General features: G+C 39.9%; 2 protein-coding genes across 7 annotated transcripts in view; one reads left to right on the plus strand and one right to left on the minus strand.

The window, feature by feature from the left end:
• plce1 (phospholipase C, epsilon 1) overlaps positions 1 to 5,012 on the plus strand; it is an 82,451-nt gene extending 77,439 nt beyond the window's left edge. For 3 of the 6 annotated variants that reach the window (XM_053511201.1, XM_053511202.1, XM_053511204.1), the window contains 3 exons: positions 960 to 1,172; positions 1,338 to 1,556; positions 3,293 to 5,012. In XM_053511201.1, the coding sequence (XP_053367176.1) occupies positions 960 to 1,172; positions 1,338 to 1,499 (375 nt within the window). In that variant the 3' untranslated portion in view covers positions 1,500 to 1,556; positions 3,293 to 5,012. The remainder of the gene's footprint in view (positions 1 to 959; positions 1,173 to 1,337; positions 1,557 to 3,292) is intronic. The other 3 variants (XM_053511206.1, XM_053511207.1, XM_053511205.1) reach the window with 1 other exon arrangement.
• Positions 5,013 to 5,441: 429 nt separating this feature from the next.
• On the minus strand, positions 5,442 to 17,338 carry noc3l (NOC3-like DNA replication regulator). Its single transcript, XM_053510811.1, has 21 exons — positions 17,178 to 17,338; positions 16,152 to 16,362; positions 15,436 to 15,559; positions 14,754 to 14,911; positions 14,588 to 14,653; positions 14,356 to 14,489; positions 13,813 to 13,974; positions 12,967 to 13,060; positions 12,703 to 12,878; positions 12,399 to 12,527; positions 10,839 to 10,970; positions 10,679 to 10,759; positions 10,106 to 10,206; positions 9,940 to 10,012; positions 8,821 to 8,884; positions 8,668 to 8,739; positions 8,363 to 8,544; positions 8,068 to 8,196; positions 6,816 to 6,913; positions 5,763 to 5,844; positions 5,442 to 5,664 (listed from the first exon to the last, which is right to left on the minus strand). Exons 1-21 carry the CDS (start codon positions 17,184 to 17,186, stop codon positions 5,524 to 5,526), a joined length of 2,418 nt encoding a protein of 805 aa, XP_053366786.1. The 5' UTR covers positions 17,187 to 17,338; the 3' UTR covers positions 5,442 to 5,523.
• Between the last annotated feature and the right edge of the window lie 1,305 nt (positions 17,339 to 18,643).

Raw genomic sequence — 18,643 nt, forward strand, 5'->3', positions numbered from 1 at the left:
ATAATTATGACAAATAGATCATTTTCCGACATAACCTTCTTTGCTTTTCAATACACTTTGTTTGTCTGTCAACACGCTTTCGTATTCCCTCATTAAAAATGTTTTAGCTCTGCGATCCATGAATGCGCCGCTGTCTTTAGTTCTTGATCAGAAGTGAATCTTCGTCCCTATAGTTCTGCTTTCAAGGGACCAAACAGGTAAAAGTTTTTAAGGGGGGACGATTTATCACCTCAAAATAAAGTTTTTGCAGAGTATTAATACTGAAGGCAGAATTGTGCCTCCTCATGCAAGCTCATGATGCCCTTAGATACCCTTAGTTTAATCTGAAGTTAAGGCCTCAGCTCTTTAATAAACATCTCACTGTAATGACTATTGTTGACTGTTGAACTTTTTTCCTGATAATATTCTAATACTGGCCCTTGAGGATCCCAGAAAAGTTTCCATCAGATGCTTGACTTTTGAACTTTTTCTCAGTTGACGATTGAGGATGTTTCCGTTCCATATTTGGCCGTTTACTCCCAGGCTCGAAGTGACAAATCCACGTCTCATCACCACTAATGATTCTTTAAAAAAAACTTTCACTTTCCTTAGACTATCAGTCCAAAATGTAGTTTGCAGATATCCCAACGCTTCTGTTTATGCTCTTATGTGAGTTATTTCGGCACCAGGTACACCCACAGACCACCATAAAAATGAGACACTGCATGCTGTTCTGTCACCGCAGTTACAAATGAACTGGTGTAACACGTTCACACCTGCACAGCAGAGACGGTCGCTTTAAACTGAAAGCTCTGACAAGGCAATGCGGCCCACAAAAGTTTTAATATAACCAGAGTGCAGATAATTTTTGACTCACCCTCATACTGTATATATTTTGCTATAATGAGGCAGGAAGGCTTACCCCTTACTCCTGAAAGCCCTAACCCCTTGCTTTCTGTCGTGTGCATCTTTGACAACAGGCCTTGAGCAAAGCCAAGTACTCGGTCAGCATCCTGAGCAACCCGAACCCCAGCGATTACGTTCTGATGGAGGAGATCGGCCGAGAAGCTCCTGGAAAGAAAGTGTCTTCGGCTAAACCCACTCAGCGTGTGCTGCCTGATCACGAGTGTGTGTTCCAGGCTCAGAGCAAATGGAAAGGCCCTGGCAAGTTCATCCTCAAACTCAAAGAGCAGGTATGAGACGTGAGAGGGACGTTTCTTCACCTTCAGTGTTTTGACACTTGTAATTATACAACCCAGGCTTTTTAAACAGTTTTACTCCAGTATGCCTAATGTTTTGGTTTATTGTATGCATGATGAAGACCCTTTGCTAATTTGTGAGTGTATATTTGTGTATAGATTGGACGTGAGGATAAGAGGAAGTGCGTGTCGTTTGCCAGCGAGCTTTGGAAACTGACGGGCCGCAGTCGGAGCGTGACGATGAACGGGCCCGGCTCGAGCGAGGCAGCACACAGTAAGGAGGAGCGCGGCGCTCCGCCTCCACCCGATGTCTTGGACTGAACGCACGCCTGCCGATGTGTGTGTGTTTGTGTGTGCAGTGCATGGAGTCCTGGCCAGGTAGGGGAGCTTTGGAGCAATGGACGCCTGGCACAAATCTAACAGCTTAAAGCAGAAATCATCCACTAAGTCTGGTTAGAAGTTGTTACTCTAGAAATGATGACACTTTTAGGATAAGTGTGTTAATTAATCTGTTTAAATGTGTGGGGGAAAAAGTCACCGTCTCAGAAGAATGTCCTGAAGAACCAGATTACCTATCTTTGGATTTTTTTTCTTCCCTGATGGCACAGGCGTATCCGGGGTCTGTATTTACTGAGTGTCTCAGAATCACTCCTAGGAATCGCACTAAAAGTTATTTTAGGACTAAAAACATTCTCAGATGAATCAAGCAATTCTACAACACGGACGTGCCGAAACATACAGTTCTTCAAAGGTCAGTCAATCCCCATAGATACCCATGTTAAATTGCCCAACTTTACAACAGAAATAAACAGTCTGGTAAAAATGAAACTGTGGCTAGATTTCCCGTAAGTGCTTACAGTACGGGGGTGAATTCTCATGTAACTCACCAGTTTAAATTATATTAAGCCATAAAATTAGACAGAAGTAGGGGCGTGGATGATTTTCGTGACTGCTGTCAAACCGCTAGGCTATCTGTCTCGTATACATCACTTTAGCTAACCAGCTACCCGGAGACATTGTAGTTTAACTTGACACAAGAAAAGGAGGAATAGGGTAGACTGCTTCTAGGAAAGCGTGTGAAGTAGACTAAACATTACAGTGGGTGCTGTAGCTTTGACAGTTGTTTTGGTGGAAATCGAAGTGTTGAATTCAGCACCAGTTGTGTGAAAGCTTTATGCACATGAACAAAACTTTATAGATGCGTGACTCGGCTATATAAAGTTCAAATCCTAAACAGACTGCTCCAATAACAACGGTTTCAAGTTGTTCGGGGAGAACATGCAAACAGACCTGAGGCAGAATTGAATCTGGACCCTGGAGGTGCAAGGCGACAGTGCACACCACCAAGCCACTACCACTGTGCTGCCAACAAGGCTGTGTAGGACGATCATAGTCTAATTGAAATTACTTTAAACAGAAAGCAAAACCGGAGAGACGAGGATAATGTTTTGTTCTTTGCTTGTGAAGTAGGTAGAATGTCAAGAAATAGTTACGGAAGAATTCTGCCCTACTTTTATCTCTCAAGATAAAAAAAGTGACGGGACGGCAATTTGTGGTGAAGATACGAGTGATTTCCTATTTTAAGAATATTGATAAATTGCTCTTAGTCTTACTCCTAAAAGTAGGACCAAAATTGCGACACTGAGAATTTTTGCCCACTTAAGAGCGATTTCCTACACTTGAGACACTTGGTAAAAACAGGGCCGGACTGTGAAAGAGCAGTTCGGGGAGCATGAGAAATCATTTTCACATATGACCACATGGCCACCACATTGTGTGCTGTGATTAAAGTTAAAGGCGGTCGAGCAAAATATTAGTGTGTGACTTAATTTATTAATTAATTTATTGGGCCAGGCAAATTTTTGTGTCTCAATCGAAAGCGAGATCTTTCAGCCTGCATCTTTAACTCACTTTGAGGGAGTGCTGTGTAATTAAAGATCTTGCAGTGATTGTGTGTGTAAAACCCTTTGGCATGTTCTTGACGAAATTTTTCATTTAACATGAAGTACGATACGGTGTGAAATTTTTGTGATCAAATGAGGTTTCTGCTTAGCAAGTCACAGTCCTCTGTCACAGTCCTCTTGTTCGTATGTGTGTGTGTCTCTCCCCCATAGGCTCTGTGTTGGCACTGGGACTGAAGGCCTGGGTGGCAGAGGGATGTCTGGGTTTTGCCCCTGTGACCCTGCCGGCCCCCTCCGCCTGGTCCTTCGCCCTGCTGTGGAACTGGAAGCTGCACAAATGAGCGCCGAGCCGCAGCGCTCTGACCTTTAATCAACACAATGACCTCTCACCCACTGAGTGAAGAGCATCATTATACAGGTAGCGGTACCCTGTTTGAGGTTACCTCCAGGCTGTAGAGCGTCAGGTGTATAGGAGTGACGGAGCAGATCACTGAGGGGGTGCGAGACACAGCCAGCAGCGGGGTCAACACTGGTTCTGGGATATGTGACGGTTCTTTAAGAGCTCACTTCCTTCCTTCTACATCTTTGCTTTTTCTTGGCCGATCGCCGAAACGCTTGACGTGAGGAAGTGCTTACAGGAGTGGCTCACTTGTTTATCTTTTAAGGGACTATCCTCAAGAAAAGTATGTTATTGTACTGATGTTATTTTGCACATTTTTCTTTTAAAAGAATTTAAGTATGGTTGGTTGCAGTCACCACATATTCTTATTTAATTAAAAGCATTTTGTATTTATTTTCTGTTTTTTTTTTTTTTAATGGACTTCCTGTAGTTCAACAGGCAGAAAAGTAGCACACTCTGGCAAAACACTAATGACACGATGGAAGCTTTTTGTTAAGTACATGTAGCTTGTAATTTATTTATTGATGAAGTAGCTGCTCCTGATTAAATTGGTGTAAAAAGTAAATGCACCCTTGTTTGGAAGGTACAATCTCCCTACATCTATTCATTTCGAACACGACCAGAAAGGCACTACAGCTTTCTACCATGTTCATTTTGTTTTTCTTTTTCTCCTTAACGATCATGTTAAGAAACCCTATACATTTAATTTTACAGCGCCTGTAAGTACACCTGTTTTACTGTCAGTTGTTTTATTATTGAGGCTCTTAGTGTAATTGCACGTAGGATCAGTTGGGAAAACTTGCGTAAGGCTTTCGACCGGCACGTCGTTTCTTGCTAATGTTTGTAAAACTTTTTGCATGTTGCACAAGCGTGTACTTTGCACTTAATTCCTGGTTTAAGTACGTTCTGAGGTCTACCTCTTAAAGTGTCTCACTTGTCCATCTGTGTCCTTAACCTGATTGCTTATTAGACGTAAAGAGGACCTGTTTTGCATGAAGGTTGGAAACCTTTGACTTTCTGCCAGTTCTTTTCTCCCTAATGTCTTTATCCTTATTATTTTTTATTTATTTAAAAGCAGAGCCCGGGTCGGCTGTGTTTTTCTTCTCTTGTACATTTCATGAACAGAACTCTTAAAGCCACGTGTCTAATTTATTAAGGAGGGTGTAATTATTGCCCAACTAGCCCGTACTGTACCACTGTATATTGTTTATACTTTTTGTAATTTTGAATTTAAAAGTATTCAGTAATGTGTTGGTATTTGGAGACACTAATGTATAATGTGTTTACTTTCTTTTTCTTCAAGTGCCCGTCTATGTGCTTCTCGTGTCTCTCTTATAATGCAGCTTTTTATTAGTGTTTACTTTCATTTCATCTGTGATCAAGTTTTTTTAATGTGATGCCTGTGTAATACACTTTATTGTTCAGCACTTTCTTTCTTTCTTTTCCTTCTTGTGACTATCTGACTGTTGTGGAGGAAAAAAACAGTTGTACAATAAATAAGAAAAGTTGATGTTATAAATCTTGTAAAAATGACTCTTTTCTTGTCTAACTTGCTCTTGCCTTAAACTTGTTTTAATTCAGGTTCTGCAAGTTGAATAACTATACCAATAGGTTTTAACTATATGATGTTCCTTTTAACCCAAACTCACTCACTCTCTATACTGATTATCCTGTACAGGGGTTGTAGAAGGCCTGAAAACTCGGGAAAACAAGGCACTCGTGCGCACAAACTATAAACAATTTAGAAACACCAATTATAGCCTATTCTGCATATCCTTGGGCTGTGGTAGAAAACCCAACAAGCACAGGGAGAACATGCTAATTCTACGCCCATGGACCCAAGAACCCCCGACCCTGGAGGCCCCAGTGTTAACCGCTACGCCACCAGGCCGCCTTTTTTTAACAACACTTTATATAAAAAGCTTCATCACGTACATTTACTACAAGGATGTGCTCTCATAATTGAAAAGCCACTTAAACAAATATGTTTGTTTTAATTAGAAATGCACAGATATAAAATATGGTATTACAGATGTATTTACAGTTACAACAGGTTCACTGGCTTTTGTGGAAAATGTGCAGCAAAGTCCAGTGTGTCTCGCTTTTGCTGGTCCTCCTGCAGAGCTGCATCAATCTGCGCTTTCAATCCGGAGTCCAGGAACGCCTCGCCGATCGTGAAATGTTCCTGATATACAGATGGAGAGAATGAACAACCTGCACTGGAAAAAATAAAAGAAACACAGTGAATGTGTGTGCAGTGCATTCTGAGCAGTGAGCGCTCACCTTCTTCCTGGATGGTCCTGCAACTGGCGGGTTAAAGGCCATGTCCTTCACGCTGTAATCCTCAAACAGCTGCACGGCGGCTCTGTCAGACAAATGGAACAGACGGTAAGTATGCCAGAGCAGTGACTATAGTGAACAGTGCAGAGCAACAAAAAACTGTTTTACACCTCCAATTCAAATCATTTTACCAAGTGAAAATGAACGTAACTTCTTTTTTGTGTAATGACAGAATACCACAGCTAAAAGACACTCTTTCAGCTACTACCAGAAGAAAACCTCAGGATACATCATATTACATGCGGCGTTGTTGAGGTTACCACTATACGTAGTCCCCAACGTACGAATCAGTTCAGTTCCGGGAGCATGTTTGTAAGTCGGATTTGTTCTCAAGTCCGACAAAGTGAGACTTGTACGCCTTTGACGTGAATATACAAAGTAAAGAACACCAATCCACTTGACTAAATCTCTGTCCCTTTTCCATACACTGCCATCATGTGACCAAAAACCATAACCACGCCTAAGGAAATTAATCTCAAACACAGAGTTGTCTCTGCACCTTTAAATCATTTTGTCTCAGAGCTGTTTTCCACTGTATAGGACTGTGGACCATCAGGACAGCTTTACAGGACAGACATTTTCTATCATTATGCTCCCGGACTGATTTATTGAAACCGCTGAGGTCGACTCATTTCTCCCGCCTCCCCCCACACATACAATATACTGTACTTTGGACATTTTATACATTCACTTACACACTGAAAATATTGTATATAATTGTAAATATTGGTCTCCAGTGCACTACAGTGCAGCATTTTTTGTACAATACAAATTAGCTACTTCGCATCTAAGAATGGTCGTAGATCTGCGGTCCAATCATATCTGTGGAAATTCGTAACTCGGGGACCTGTACATGCAAAACAAACCTTTATCCGTTAATATGTATTTAAATCTGTTCAACTCTTACTGCCAATTGATTGATTAATCATTAACAGCTCTAATATTTATTCATTCTTAAACTGAAGATCACTTTCACTTTGGATAAATGTGCTTTACCTTCTGCTCAGTTCTAAATTTAGTGCACCGGCGCCTTCACTCGGAGCTCCAACCAGCAGATGACTGGCGAATTTCTTTACCATAGGGTGGTAGTGTCTCTGCAACACACACAAAATATAGTTTTAAACAATCATCCAAATGTTTGCATAGACCTGACCGTCACACCCATACATCCTTATAAAACAGTCTTATAACTTCCATTCTTCTGGAAAAGCTCTCTGCTAGATTATGGAGAGGATTTGGGTTCGTCCGCAAACGACGGAGGATGACGGCGGCAAGGAAAAACTCCCTGAGATGGCAGTAGGAAGAAGCCTTGAAAGGAACTAGACTCAACAGGGAACCCATCCTCATCTGGGTGATAACGGATAACAGGGATTGATCTGCAGTCATGCTGTATAAATGAATGATAACACTGGGATAAGTGCATCAGTGTAGCAGGAGATTATATAGAAAAAAAAGGGAGTTTTTACATTTATAACTCACTCATCGTCTATACTGGGTGTATACAGGGTCATGGGGAGCCTGAAGCCTATCCCAGGAGGTGGGGTACACTCTGAACAGCGTGCCAATTAATCGCAGGATACACACATACACACACTGATTCACACACTACAGACAATTTGGGTCTTTTTTTTTTTTTTTTTACCTGCATGTCTTTGTAATGTGGGAGGAAACCGAAGTACCTGGAGAAATCCCATCAAGCACGGGGGGAGAACATGCAAACTCCATGCACACACAAGAAGGAATCAAATCCCGGACCCAGGAGGTACAAGGCTACAGTGCTAACCACTAAGCCACCTCATAACTGCGTTCTTTTACTCTGCGCAATCAAAAGTCTCACTTTGACTTGAACATCCCTGCTGTTAAGCCCACATTCCCAAAGTTTTTTATAAGAACTTATTCTAAATCTTGACTGGACTTTCAACATACAAAAGAGACAAAACATTACTAAACATTTTTTTTTTTATCAGCGACATTTTATATTTCTGTACAGCAACAAGCCATATTAACCCTGACAAACGTCATGACTTTCTTGGATCTTAAATTTATAAAAGCTTGCAGAGTTATTTATTCAACTTTTTTTAGGAGAGTAAATAATATCTTGGACAACCCGATTAGGTTTAAGCTTCAGCCAGTGTCTCAGTTTTTGAACTGATAATCAGTACAGGTCTTTAGGAAGTGCAGAGCTTCAGTTAGTTATCGAGGTCTTTGTGTACACACAAAACAACATGTGCAGAGACGCTGTACCTACCTTGAGTGCGTGCAGCTCCCACAGGCAGGTGTTCTGGGGGTTGCAGTATTCTGGCTCATCCAGCTCAGGCAGGTAGACGCCACTGCCCTGCATGTCGTTATCCAGCATGATGTCACACTTTGGGAACGTCTGCACAACAAACACGTACACGATGATCACTGCTAAAGAAAAGCTTTCTGACGTGACATTTTCGTTTAATATCCGTCTCTAATTCTAGCACTTATCATGTATTCCTGACATAAATGCTGATGTGTTATAGTAGATATAGTGGATATGATAAACACAATGTCCGTACGTGTATAAGTGCCCTGTTAGCCGCCAAGATGCCCACGCACGAGTCGGGCATCACGTGCAGAGCGAGAGTGCCGAGTCTCTTGAGGAAAGCCATGGCTCTGTGCAAGCTGACCTGCTTCCTGCGCTTACTCAGCATCACGTCCACACACTGTAGCACGATCCCCGTGTCCTCGTTTGACGAGCCTGCCAGAGACAAACCTCATCAGTGCTCCGAACACAAAAGCACACCGTCTGGTTATCTCACCCTCATCGAATATCCCTGAGTCAGACCTCCAAGGTGCGGCACTGATGAGAAGGCGAACTTACCTGCGTGCAGCGTGAGCAGGGTTTTATACAAGTGTGTGTAGAATTTCAGCGGATCGATATTGAGGACGTCACCTGACAGATACAGAGGAGGGGGGTCAGATGGAGATGGAAAAGTTTATCCAGTGATGGCTTAGATTGTGGAACTTCACTCACCTTGACCTGAGAGGATGTGGAACGCTGTGAGGATGCAGTGGAGACTCTCTCGGTGTGACAGATCCTACATGTATAAGACAACAAGCAATGTGAGACGAATTACATAAATAGTTTAAAATGTCAAATACTGCTTCTTGATCATTCAAAGACTGAAAATCCTGTGGCCAATATTGTGCACTACTGGATGTACAGGGGTGCCCTCTGGTGGTGTATAAGGTAGTAGCTATGTAAGCTACAGAACAGTATTGTGCAAAACATAATCAATAGGGATGCGCTGACAGAAATTCAGGCTTGAAACCAAAGTTTAAAATAATTATTTGAAAGACAGCCGATGCTTTCAGTTTTGTGTTATTACTTTCCCTTTAAATAACTGAACAGTTTTAAAGTCTTTAAATCCTTTGTCACTCTATCTTTAAATGAGCAGAAATTTAAACATTTAAAGTTATAAAAAGAGCCTTGATATAACTTTCTTTTACAAGACAGCATCTTTTTTTGTAAAAAACAGTTTTATTTAATTCTATTTTTACTTCTATTTATTCTTATTTTTCTTTAAATTTTAATACATTATTTATTATTGTTATTTTAATTCAGTAAATTAATCAAAGCAACTGTATAACCAAGACAAAGCAATTCTAAAAAAACTGGGATTAAAGTTCTTGAATCTTATAGTAGTTATTACTATATTGCACCACCTATTGGATCATTTCTAAAAAAAAAAAAAGCAGGTGGGTAGTGCTGCTCAAGTCAATTAACTAACATTGATCACAGCCATCTGCGAATGCCATCCTTTTTTTTTTTTTTTTGCCAATTGGCCAACAGGTTAAACATTGGTCAATACTAATTATTTACTGATTAATTTGTTTATAATACTGATTAATTATCATCTAATACATTTTAATCAGGTAAACTGTTAATGGCGAATAACTGACTATTCATTAACATCCGTGGTGTGTACAGATTAAACTGTATATTAAAAGCTGGAGTGTGTAGTTTAACCGAAAAAAAAGTGTAAGAAGCAGCAACACTATGTACAAAGGTGTTCACTTTACTTTTACTTCTTGTTCCAGGTTTATCCAGAAAAATAATAACTAATGCATCAGTGTAGGAGCACATACTTACACCGGACATAATAAGATCATGAAGAACCTTCAGCAGATCATCAAAGAACTCCAAGTTTATCAGATGAGCAAACCTTGACGGGAAACATGAGCCATTATTAGAGAAGCAATTTCATTTCTGATGATGAGATGTGGAAATATGATACTGAACGTCATCAGACTCTTACTTTGCTAAACCTTCTAAAACAGAGGGAAGTAAGATGGATTTCTGGGCTTTCTTTAGTATTCTGAAGTAGATCAGGAATACGATGTTAAGAGTCTCTGTGTGCTGGAGAAAAAAGAGAAGAGAAACAGCAGAGGTTAAAAACAAAAACCTAAAGACGAACACCTTAATGTGTAGTGCAACAATAATGACCTCATATATTATAACCAGAGGTGCGAAAGATCGCACAGTTCGGATCAGATCTCAGATTTTGTGTCACAGATTGTGTCACATTTTTGGACGTTTTAAGACTTTGCTGTCTATTTACTACTTGCAGAACCTTGTAGAACACTTGAAGCAGAAAATGTTTTGTATGGGATTTAAAGAAGACAACAATAAGGATGTTCAATGTTTATATAAAGTGTTAAAATAAAATATTTAATATTCTTTTGTTACACTAAACATATAAAGTGGATACTGACAATTTTTTTAAAATAAAAAAACAAACTAACAAAAAAAATATATATATCTAATATATGTATATCCATCACTAAAACCCTGTAAGTGTGTTCTTGTGCTCTATGAACCGCCTTCTTACCATCTTGAGTTTCTTGTCCTTGCTCTCAGCCGCTTCAGTCTCCATTAGCTCTTTTTGGAGTTTCTCCTCAGCTTTCTTCCACTGTAAAGGACACAAAATGTTCACAAACGCAACCAGAGAGCAACGTTAACTAAAATGAATGCAGCAGGTGTGTCCTGACCTTCCTCTTCATTCTGGACAGATTCTTCTGCTTCTCTTTGAAGTTCATGAACTTCTGTTTGGGGGCCAGGTCTTCTGTGTCCTTTTTTATGTCCACCTCTTTTATCCTTAGGCACAGCAGCGTGTTAAGGACCTGCCCACACATAATGTAAGAAAATTAAATATATTGCATAGATGGACAAAAAGTCATAATACGTTAAAGATGCCAAGTAATTTGGGTAAAACTCTCAAGAGCAGAGCTTCTATACCGAGACAAATTCCCTCCTAATGATGCATCTTGGAAAGAGATGTAAATTTCAATATATAACAAGGATTTATGAAAACTCTCCCCTTGTTTTTCCTTTAAAACTTTTACTCGTTCTCTATATGCTTTTAAGTTAGTGTCAATTTTGTCAGCTATTTTCAATTTTAGTCTTAAGGGTTAAATGGCCCAGTTAGTTTTTATCATATGTAGTCAATCTTATTCTAGTTTAAGATAATTTTAGTTAATTCTAATTTAAGTCGACTAAAAGTCTGGGCATTTTAGTCTAGTTTTAGTCAAAGGAGGCTTTAAGTATTTTAGTCTCGTTTTAGTCAGAAGAGGCCGTAAGTATTTTAGTCTAGTTTTAGTCAGAGGAGGCTTTAAGTATTTTAGTCTAGTTTTAGTCAGAGGAGGCTTTAAGTATTTTAGTCTAGTTTTGGTCAGAGGAGGCTTTAAGTATTTTAGTCTAGTTTTAGTCAGAGGAGGCTTTAAGTATTTTAGTCTAGTTCTAGTCAGAGAAATCCTTAAGTATTTTAGTCTAGTTTTAGTCAGAGAAGGCTTTAAGTATTTTTATTCTAGTATTACTCAGAGAAATCCTTAAGTATTTTAGTCTAGGTTAAAGTCAGAATAGCCTTTAAGTATTTTAGTCGAGTTTTAAGTCAGAAGAGCCTTTAAGTATTTTAGTCTATTTTTAGTAAAGAAAACTTAACATTTTAGCAACAAAATTATTATTAATTTAATCCTACAGTCATTGTGGTCTAGCCAAAAAAAAAAAGTTTTTTTCACAAAATAATTATCTTGCTGCATGTCCATATTTTTTTAACTACAAAACATTAAGATCAGTATGGACAATAATATTTTTTTATTACGAATTTACACACTTGGACTGTTGTAGCTTCTATGTGTCACAATTATTTGCTAGTGATTTTTATGGCATGCCTTGATGCGTTTCTTCAGGATTCAGGATGTGGAGTTAAAGATGACTTGAGTCTGTAACATCCCGTCACTGCACGCGCAAACTACTCCTGAAACGCTGCGCGCCATGATCCGGGCAACACTGCTGCTCATGCCATGATAAATTAACACCATCTCGCAGCGGATTTTGATGAAAATTATATGCTGACAAAAATAAACTATTTTTTTTTCTATTAGTTTTACATTTTCGTCTTGTATTTTTTCGTCAACAATACTGTCACTGTTTATTAATATCCGTGACGTCTCGTCATCGTCTTGCTTAGTCACAGGAAAAAAGGTGTTTGTTAACGAAATTAACACAACTTCAAATCCTATCTCCTGTGCAATACTGTGAATTTATCCCACCTCTGGTTTGACTTTGAAGTTCCTGCCTTTGACCATTCCTGAGATGACTCTGACTGTGGCTAGTGACGCTTGTCCCAGCTTGTCCTGCTTCAGCAGATTCCTGACTGCTTCACAGCACATTGCTGAGACCTGTAAACACACAAATCATATCTGTGTCAAGTTACAGTTCATCAAAACTGCCTTGACAAACCACATCGCTGAATTTATGATGTATATAATAGACTTAGGACTAACTATAATTAAAACAAACGTATTATAAACTTACCCTTTAGCTCTAGATTAGTGCATATAATCATTAACTTGCCTTCTTGGACGGTTCGTTCATGAGCCCCACCACGGCAACGATGATGTTGTTGTGAAAGTTGAAGTGCGGCAGAGCCACCAGCAGCTCACACAGACACCTGATGGCCACTTCAGCCAGGCCTTTATAAGAAGCCAGAGCCACGGATTGACTGCCCTTCAGCTTCTTTTGCTTCCAGTCTGCCATGTAGAAGGAACGACTTATCAAAACATTGTTCATCAATGCATACACACTCAGAGTGTCTCGAGTTATAAAAGTGTCTCTTACCTTTGACGGTCTGCTCGAGATTCTCCAAGTAAAACTTATACTGACTTACAAGCCCCTCCTCGAACTCCCTCAGCTGCTGCGTCTCCTTTTTTACCTAATATTGTAAGAATGGTGACATCTTCAGTAAAAAACAAACAATCACAGCCACTGCGTTCAATTCAATTAGATTTTTTTATGAAGCACTTTTAACAATGGTCACTTCATGGAATCACATAAAAGATTTTCGAAAATGAGTTTGGGTCACAGGTCACCATGCGCGAACACGTATATTGACACACTCATTTACATTTAAAAGTGGCAGAGTTTAGTTTGATTTCCGCTAGTTTGATTCCCGGGTGATGCTGTAGCCTCCCGCAACCAGGGGCCTAGAGAGAGCTGATTGGCCGAGCTCTCTCAGGGAGGTGAGATGGGAGGCACTTGGCGCTCTCAAATCAATCACGATTCTACAGCCAGTAATGAGCGTCTGTGAGCTCACACAAGCGGATAGCACCGTCCTCCAAATGTGAGATACGGTGCGTGAGCAAGCAGGCTGGCGTCACGTGGTGAAAAGTTTCGGCTAATTCCGAAATTCCTCTACCCAGTTTTTCAGGGACACAGGGATAGCCGCCAGATCTTGTGTGACCTTGACACTTGATTAATCATATTATTCTTGTTCTGCATCAAAACATAACATAAATACCATTTCCTCTATTTTTTATCCTTTATAGAGTAGTCTGCTTTGTTTGAAACATGTCTAGAAGTTCTCCACATGTAGAACAATGTTTTTTTTTTTTTACATTATTTATATTTATGTTGAACATGAAGAGGAGAACGTGGTGCATGTACTACAGACGTGTTGAATCGTACCTTGGTGTTTTTTTCTTCTTCAGTCAGAGGACGGATCCTGTAGGAGGGCACTATGTCCTTGAAGATCTCCATAAGTGAGACCATGACCAGCTTCCTGACTGTGACACCCACGCATGGGTCCGTCTCCACCATCATGCCACGCAGCTCCTTCAGCTTCTTGATCTGTTGTACAGAAAGGTGAAATGTGCTCTTTTTACAAACTAGAAGGAAAACCTGTACACTTGCTGACTGGGATCATGGTTGGTGTTAAAATGACCTGAAGCTCTTGTAATAATTGCTTGAAAAATGAGTACACTAAGTCCCCTACTTACAAACAAGTTTCGTTACAGGAGCATGTTCGTAAGTCAGATTCGTTCGTAAGTGGGACAATGTGAGTCTTATACGCCTTTGACACAAATATACAACATAAGGTATATCAATTCACTTGACTAAATCTGTCCCCTTTTCCAAAACTGCCACCCTGTGGCAATGCAAGTCAGGATTCTGACATTATTAATTAGTCTCATTTCACTTGGCGGTCCCGAGTATTTGTGTGCATCTTACGTTAGCATTTGGATCCGCTAGAATGACTGATCCCAAGATCGCAATGCGCTGTTTCCTCTCCACCAGCTTCTGCATACGAAGCTTCATCTGTTCTTCTGCAGTCAGTGACAGGAAGCTGTTAGCTTCTTCTGTTGCTGTAATAAAATAAAATGTCAAAACAAGTTTGAAACCTTCTTCAAGATGATATTTTTCAAAAATAAAAAGTTCACTAATATACATTCTAAACTCTCACCTTCGTCTGTCTCATCTTCATCGTTCTCTTCCCCCTGCTCGTCCTCCTCGTCAGCTTTCCGCACCACTAGGGACCAGGATTAAAAAAATGTTTAAAAAAACTTTAAAACAAAAAGCATCCGAAAGTGAATCAGAGATCCAGAGTAGTACGGACGAGCGGCTCACACCTGGCTTTTCCATGGTTTGAGGGATCAGGCCTCGCTTGTCTTTGATCGGCAGCAGGTGAATGACCTCCTTCTCGTCCTCTTGTTTTAACTTCCTGGGGATCTTCTCGTAATTTTCCAACGTCTGGTCCGACTTGCGCTTTTTGGCGTGAGCAGGAGCGCTGCGAAATCAATCACAGATTTGGTTCAACGGGGCAAACTGCTAGTACTAATCAGATACTAAACTCTAACCAAGTCAGGCTGCAAGGCATTCACAGAATTCTGTTCATCACAGAGGCAGACCTCTCGCTTTTGTCATAGAGTATGACATGTTGTGACCAAGACCTGCTCATTTGCAAGTCAACTGGACATTTACTAGGGATGGGAACCACCAGGAACCACCAGATACGATACCTTCACGATGCCTAGGTGCGGATTCAATTTGTATCGCGATTCTTTAGGTATTAGGATTTTATAAATATCCTGATTATAGCAAATTGTTTGCTCCTACCACACAGGATGTTGTACTGCTTGTAGTGTGTAAATAGTTTAAGACACCACCAGTAGGATTATAAAGGAACTGCAACATTTTAGGCACTCAATATTGTATCAGCTGGTCCCTAGTGATTCCCATCCACACCTGTCACGCTAACATAGCATAAGTCACACAACAAACATAATAATAATAATAAGCAGTTGATCGTACCAGGACGAAAGGTCTCTCGTGAGGAACGAGGCTTTCTGAGCCATCGCTTTGAACTCCTCCAGGTCCTCCTCCTCCATCATATCAGTGGGCAGCGACTCCAGGAACTCCTCCTCATCTTCCTCCTCTATATCACACAGTAAACACATTATGTCATCAATACGGAAAAACGTTTCAGTCTTAATTGAGACAAAAAACAGAAAGCTGTTTCTTCAAAATATCCTGATTATACTTGCAAATTTCATATATTTTAACTGACAATCAATCTATAATCGTCCATCGTTAACAATCATTAATAACCAGATGCACATTTTTTCTGTTTACTTTTGAACTGCAAATTTTTTTACGCGGTACGAACAGTGCCCTCTTGTGGTCTACAAGTTAATGGAAAGGTAAGCTGCTGAGAAACTATGCAAGAACAAACACTATTGAGTTTATACATTTTCCTCTTCTTTTTTTTAAAAAAAGGGTTAAAAGTAAAATCTTTTTCAGGCCAATACACGCTTAATTAATCTTTATAAGTGATTAAATCACAACCTAGTTGCTATGGTTACATAGGAATGTTTTGTTTATATACATTATATCGTTCATTAAACACGAACACCAAAACACTGAGTAAATACAGAACTAATCCGGATTCTGAACAGCTTACTGAAGGTGCACATGAAGGTGTTCTGAGGGTGTTCATGAGCTCAGAGAAGAAGGTTAAACTTTCCCACCTGGCTTCTTCTCGTAGCGCTCTAAAGGCAGCACAGTCCGCTGGGACGCGCCGCTCAGGGCCTGCCGAAGCTTCCTCTGCTCCTTGCGCTGCTTCTTGGCCGTGTTCTGCTGCTTGAACTGCCGGTTCTTCGACTTGTTCTCCAGCTTAACATTACTGGTCTTCAGCAGCTTGCGGAAGCTCGGCTTCTTCTTCTTCTGCTTTTTCATCGCCTGGTGTGCAGCAGAAGACATTCGGGTAAATAATAATGATAAAAAAAAAAAACGGAAGATGAAGATGTACATGTGACACAGATGTTTTCCGTTCATAAAAAAACAAAATCGACTTTTGTGCTCAATTTAGGAGTCGAGTTATTTTTACTTGTGGACAATAATGTTTGTGTAGACAGATTTGTTAGACCCGAGTGTAAAATATATATTCAGAATGATTAAGCTTTTATAACAGGCTGATTAAAGTGTCCTTCAAATGATGTGAGGTCAGGTCATTACAGGGAGAGAGAGACACACACATACACAGGACAGTCAGCACATTAGAAACATATTTCCGAAAACTCAAAAACACACACAAAAGTGTTTTATATCTACACACAATCAGGACAATTATTGGAGGAGTATACACACACACACACACACACACACACAGGACAGTCAGTACACTAAGAACACATTCTCCCTCTCTCTCTCTATCACACACACACACACACAGGACAGTTATTGAATACACACACACACACACACACACACACACACACAAAGTGTGTCACCACTGGACAGTCAGCATGCTAAAAACACATTTTCAAACACTCATACACACACACACACACACACACACACACACACAATACAGTGCATAATTCCTATCAGTCAAGACAATCATTGGGCAGTACACAGTTTATATTCACCCACAGTGTGTGTGAGTGTCTCCATGCTGTTAGACTACAGGTGTGAGTTTAATGTTAGCTCAATGCTAGGTGTGTTAGCATGGCTACAGTAAAAGTGTAAATTGTGTGAATGTTGTGGCTCCTCACCGCCACCATGTCTCCGTCTCACTGTCCCTCTGTCTCAGTGTTCCTCGGTCTTACTGTCTCTGCTGTAACTCGGTGTCTTTTACACTCACACACTCCGTGTTGTAGCACACAGCTCCTCTCACATGGGTCTCTCACACACAGGAACACACAGCCGGTGACGTAGGAACCGACACATTAGAATCACTTAGACCAAACGGCTCACTGGGAAAAAAAATCTTTCTGAATGCGGTTAAAAAAACGGACACATATCGGGGGCATCGTTTTCCGTTTATAAAGAACATTTCACAAAAACGTTTTTTTGTGATGAATGTACGAGTCGAGTTAAATTGACTTGCGCGAGAGTGTGAATTATCCACACGAATTAACTCGGCTCGTTTAAACGGATGGTTCAAAGGAATCGAATCCGTGCATTGACTCTGCAAACAGGAAGTAAAATACAGCGTCGCTCATCTCTGCCCTCTAGAGGAGTGGAGGGTACAGTGCAAAAGAAATTACAGTATAAAATATGGGTTTAAAAAAAAGTGAGTATTGTGAATGACTTAAGTTGTATTTTATTACTACCTAATAATAATTGTAAAATTCATTAATACATTTAAAAAAAAATACCCAGAGGCAGGCACGCAGTCTGTAATGGTAGTGAGAGAAGAAATAACCTAAACAGATTTATTAATAATTAATGAATTAATTAATGAATTAATATTGGTTCAGCAAATAAAAAACACCTTAACACTACCTTAATTTAAATTAATTTACATGTACATTAATTAAACATTTACATGTGATTACAAGTAAAGTTTTTTGTCATAATGGTATTAGACGTACAGTACTGTATTTTCATTGCTTTAATTTAAACGCTTAGATTATGTACTGAGATTAGCTTCAGTGTCAGCGAGAACACGCTGTGTGTGTGTGTGTGTGTGTGTGTGCGTATTTGCATGAGATGCAGGACAAACACACAGATCACATTTCCACTCTCTGGTTTATTTACATGTGCTCTACTTTTAGTGGTGTCCACTTCATCATATATTTACAATTCTGTTCGTCACGGAGTATGAAAACTGTACAATAGCAGGGAGTGAGTAGAAAAGAAAGGGTTAGAATTAAAACACAGCTGACGCTTGTTTTTAAAATCATAAATCCGAGACGCAGCGCACAACATTCAAAGCTTTAAACACCCTCCCGATCCCACCCGCCCCTCCCAGAGTGACGAAATGCACTGGGAATTCGAACCCACGACATAGCTGATACATTTGGTCGAATATTAAAACAGACAGAATATGCATATTAAGACAGGACAGTTTCAACTGGGCATACAGACGCCTTGATAACTTAGTGTCCTCTTTCTTCTTTTCTTTTTTTTTTATTTTGAGAAACAGAAATCGACACAGCTGAATCTCTGGAGGCTCGTGTGGATTAGGAAAGAATAAAAATAAAATAAAATAAAATAAAATAAAATAAAATAAGAT

Source organism: Clarias gariepinus, chromosome 14 (genome assembly GCF_024256425.1).
Source record: "Clarias gariepinus isolate MV-2021 ecotype Netherlands chromosome 14, CGAR_prim_01v2, whole genome shotgun sequence".
Taxonomy (NCBI): domain Eukaryota; kingdom Metazoa; phylum Chordata; class Actinopteri; order Siluriformes; family Clariidae; genus Clarias; species Clarias gariepinus.

What these genes read in the sequence shown, in the direction of transcription:
- noc3l (XM_053510811.1), bottom strand. An exon ending in ACTTCAAAGTCAAACCAGAG is followed by an intron (nt 10,971 to 12,398) that starts GTGGGATAAATT and finishes ATGTGTGGGCAG; the next exon opens with GTCCTTAACACGCTGCTGTG. An exon ending in AATTTAGAACTGAGCAGAAG is followed by an intron (nt 5,845 to 6,815) that starts GTAAAGCACATT and finishes TTTGTCTGACAG; the next exon opens with AGCCGCCGTGCAGCTGTTTG.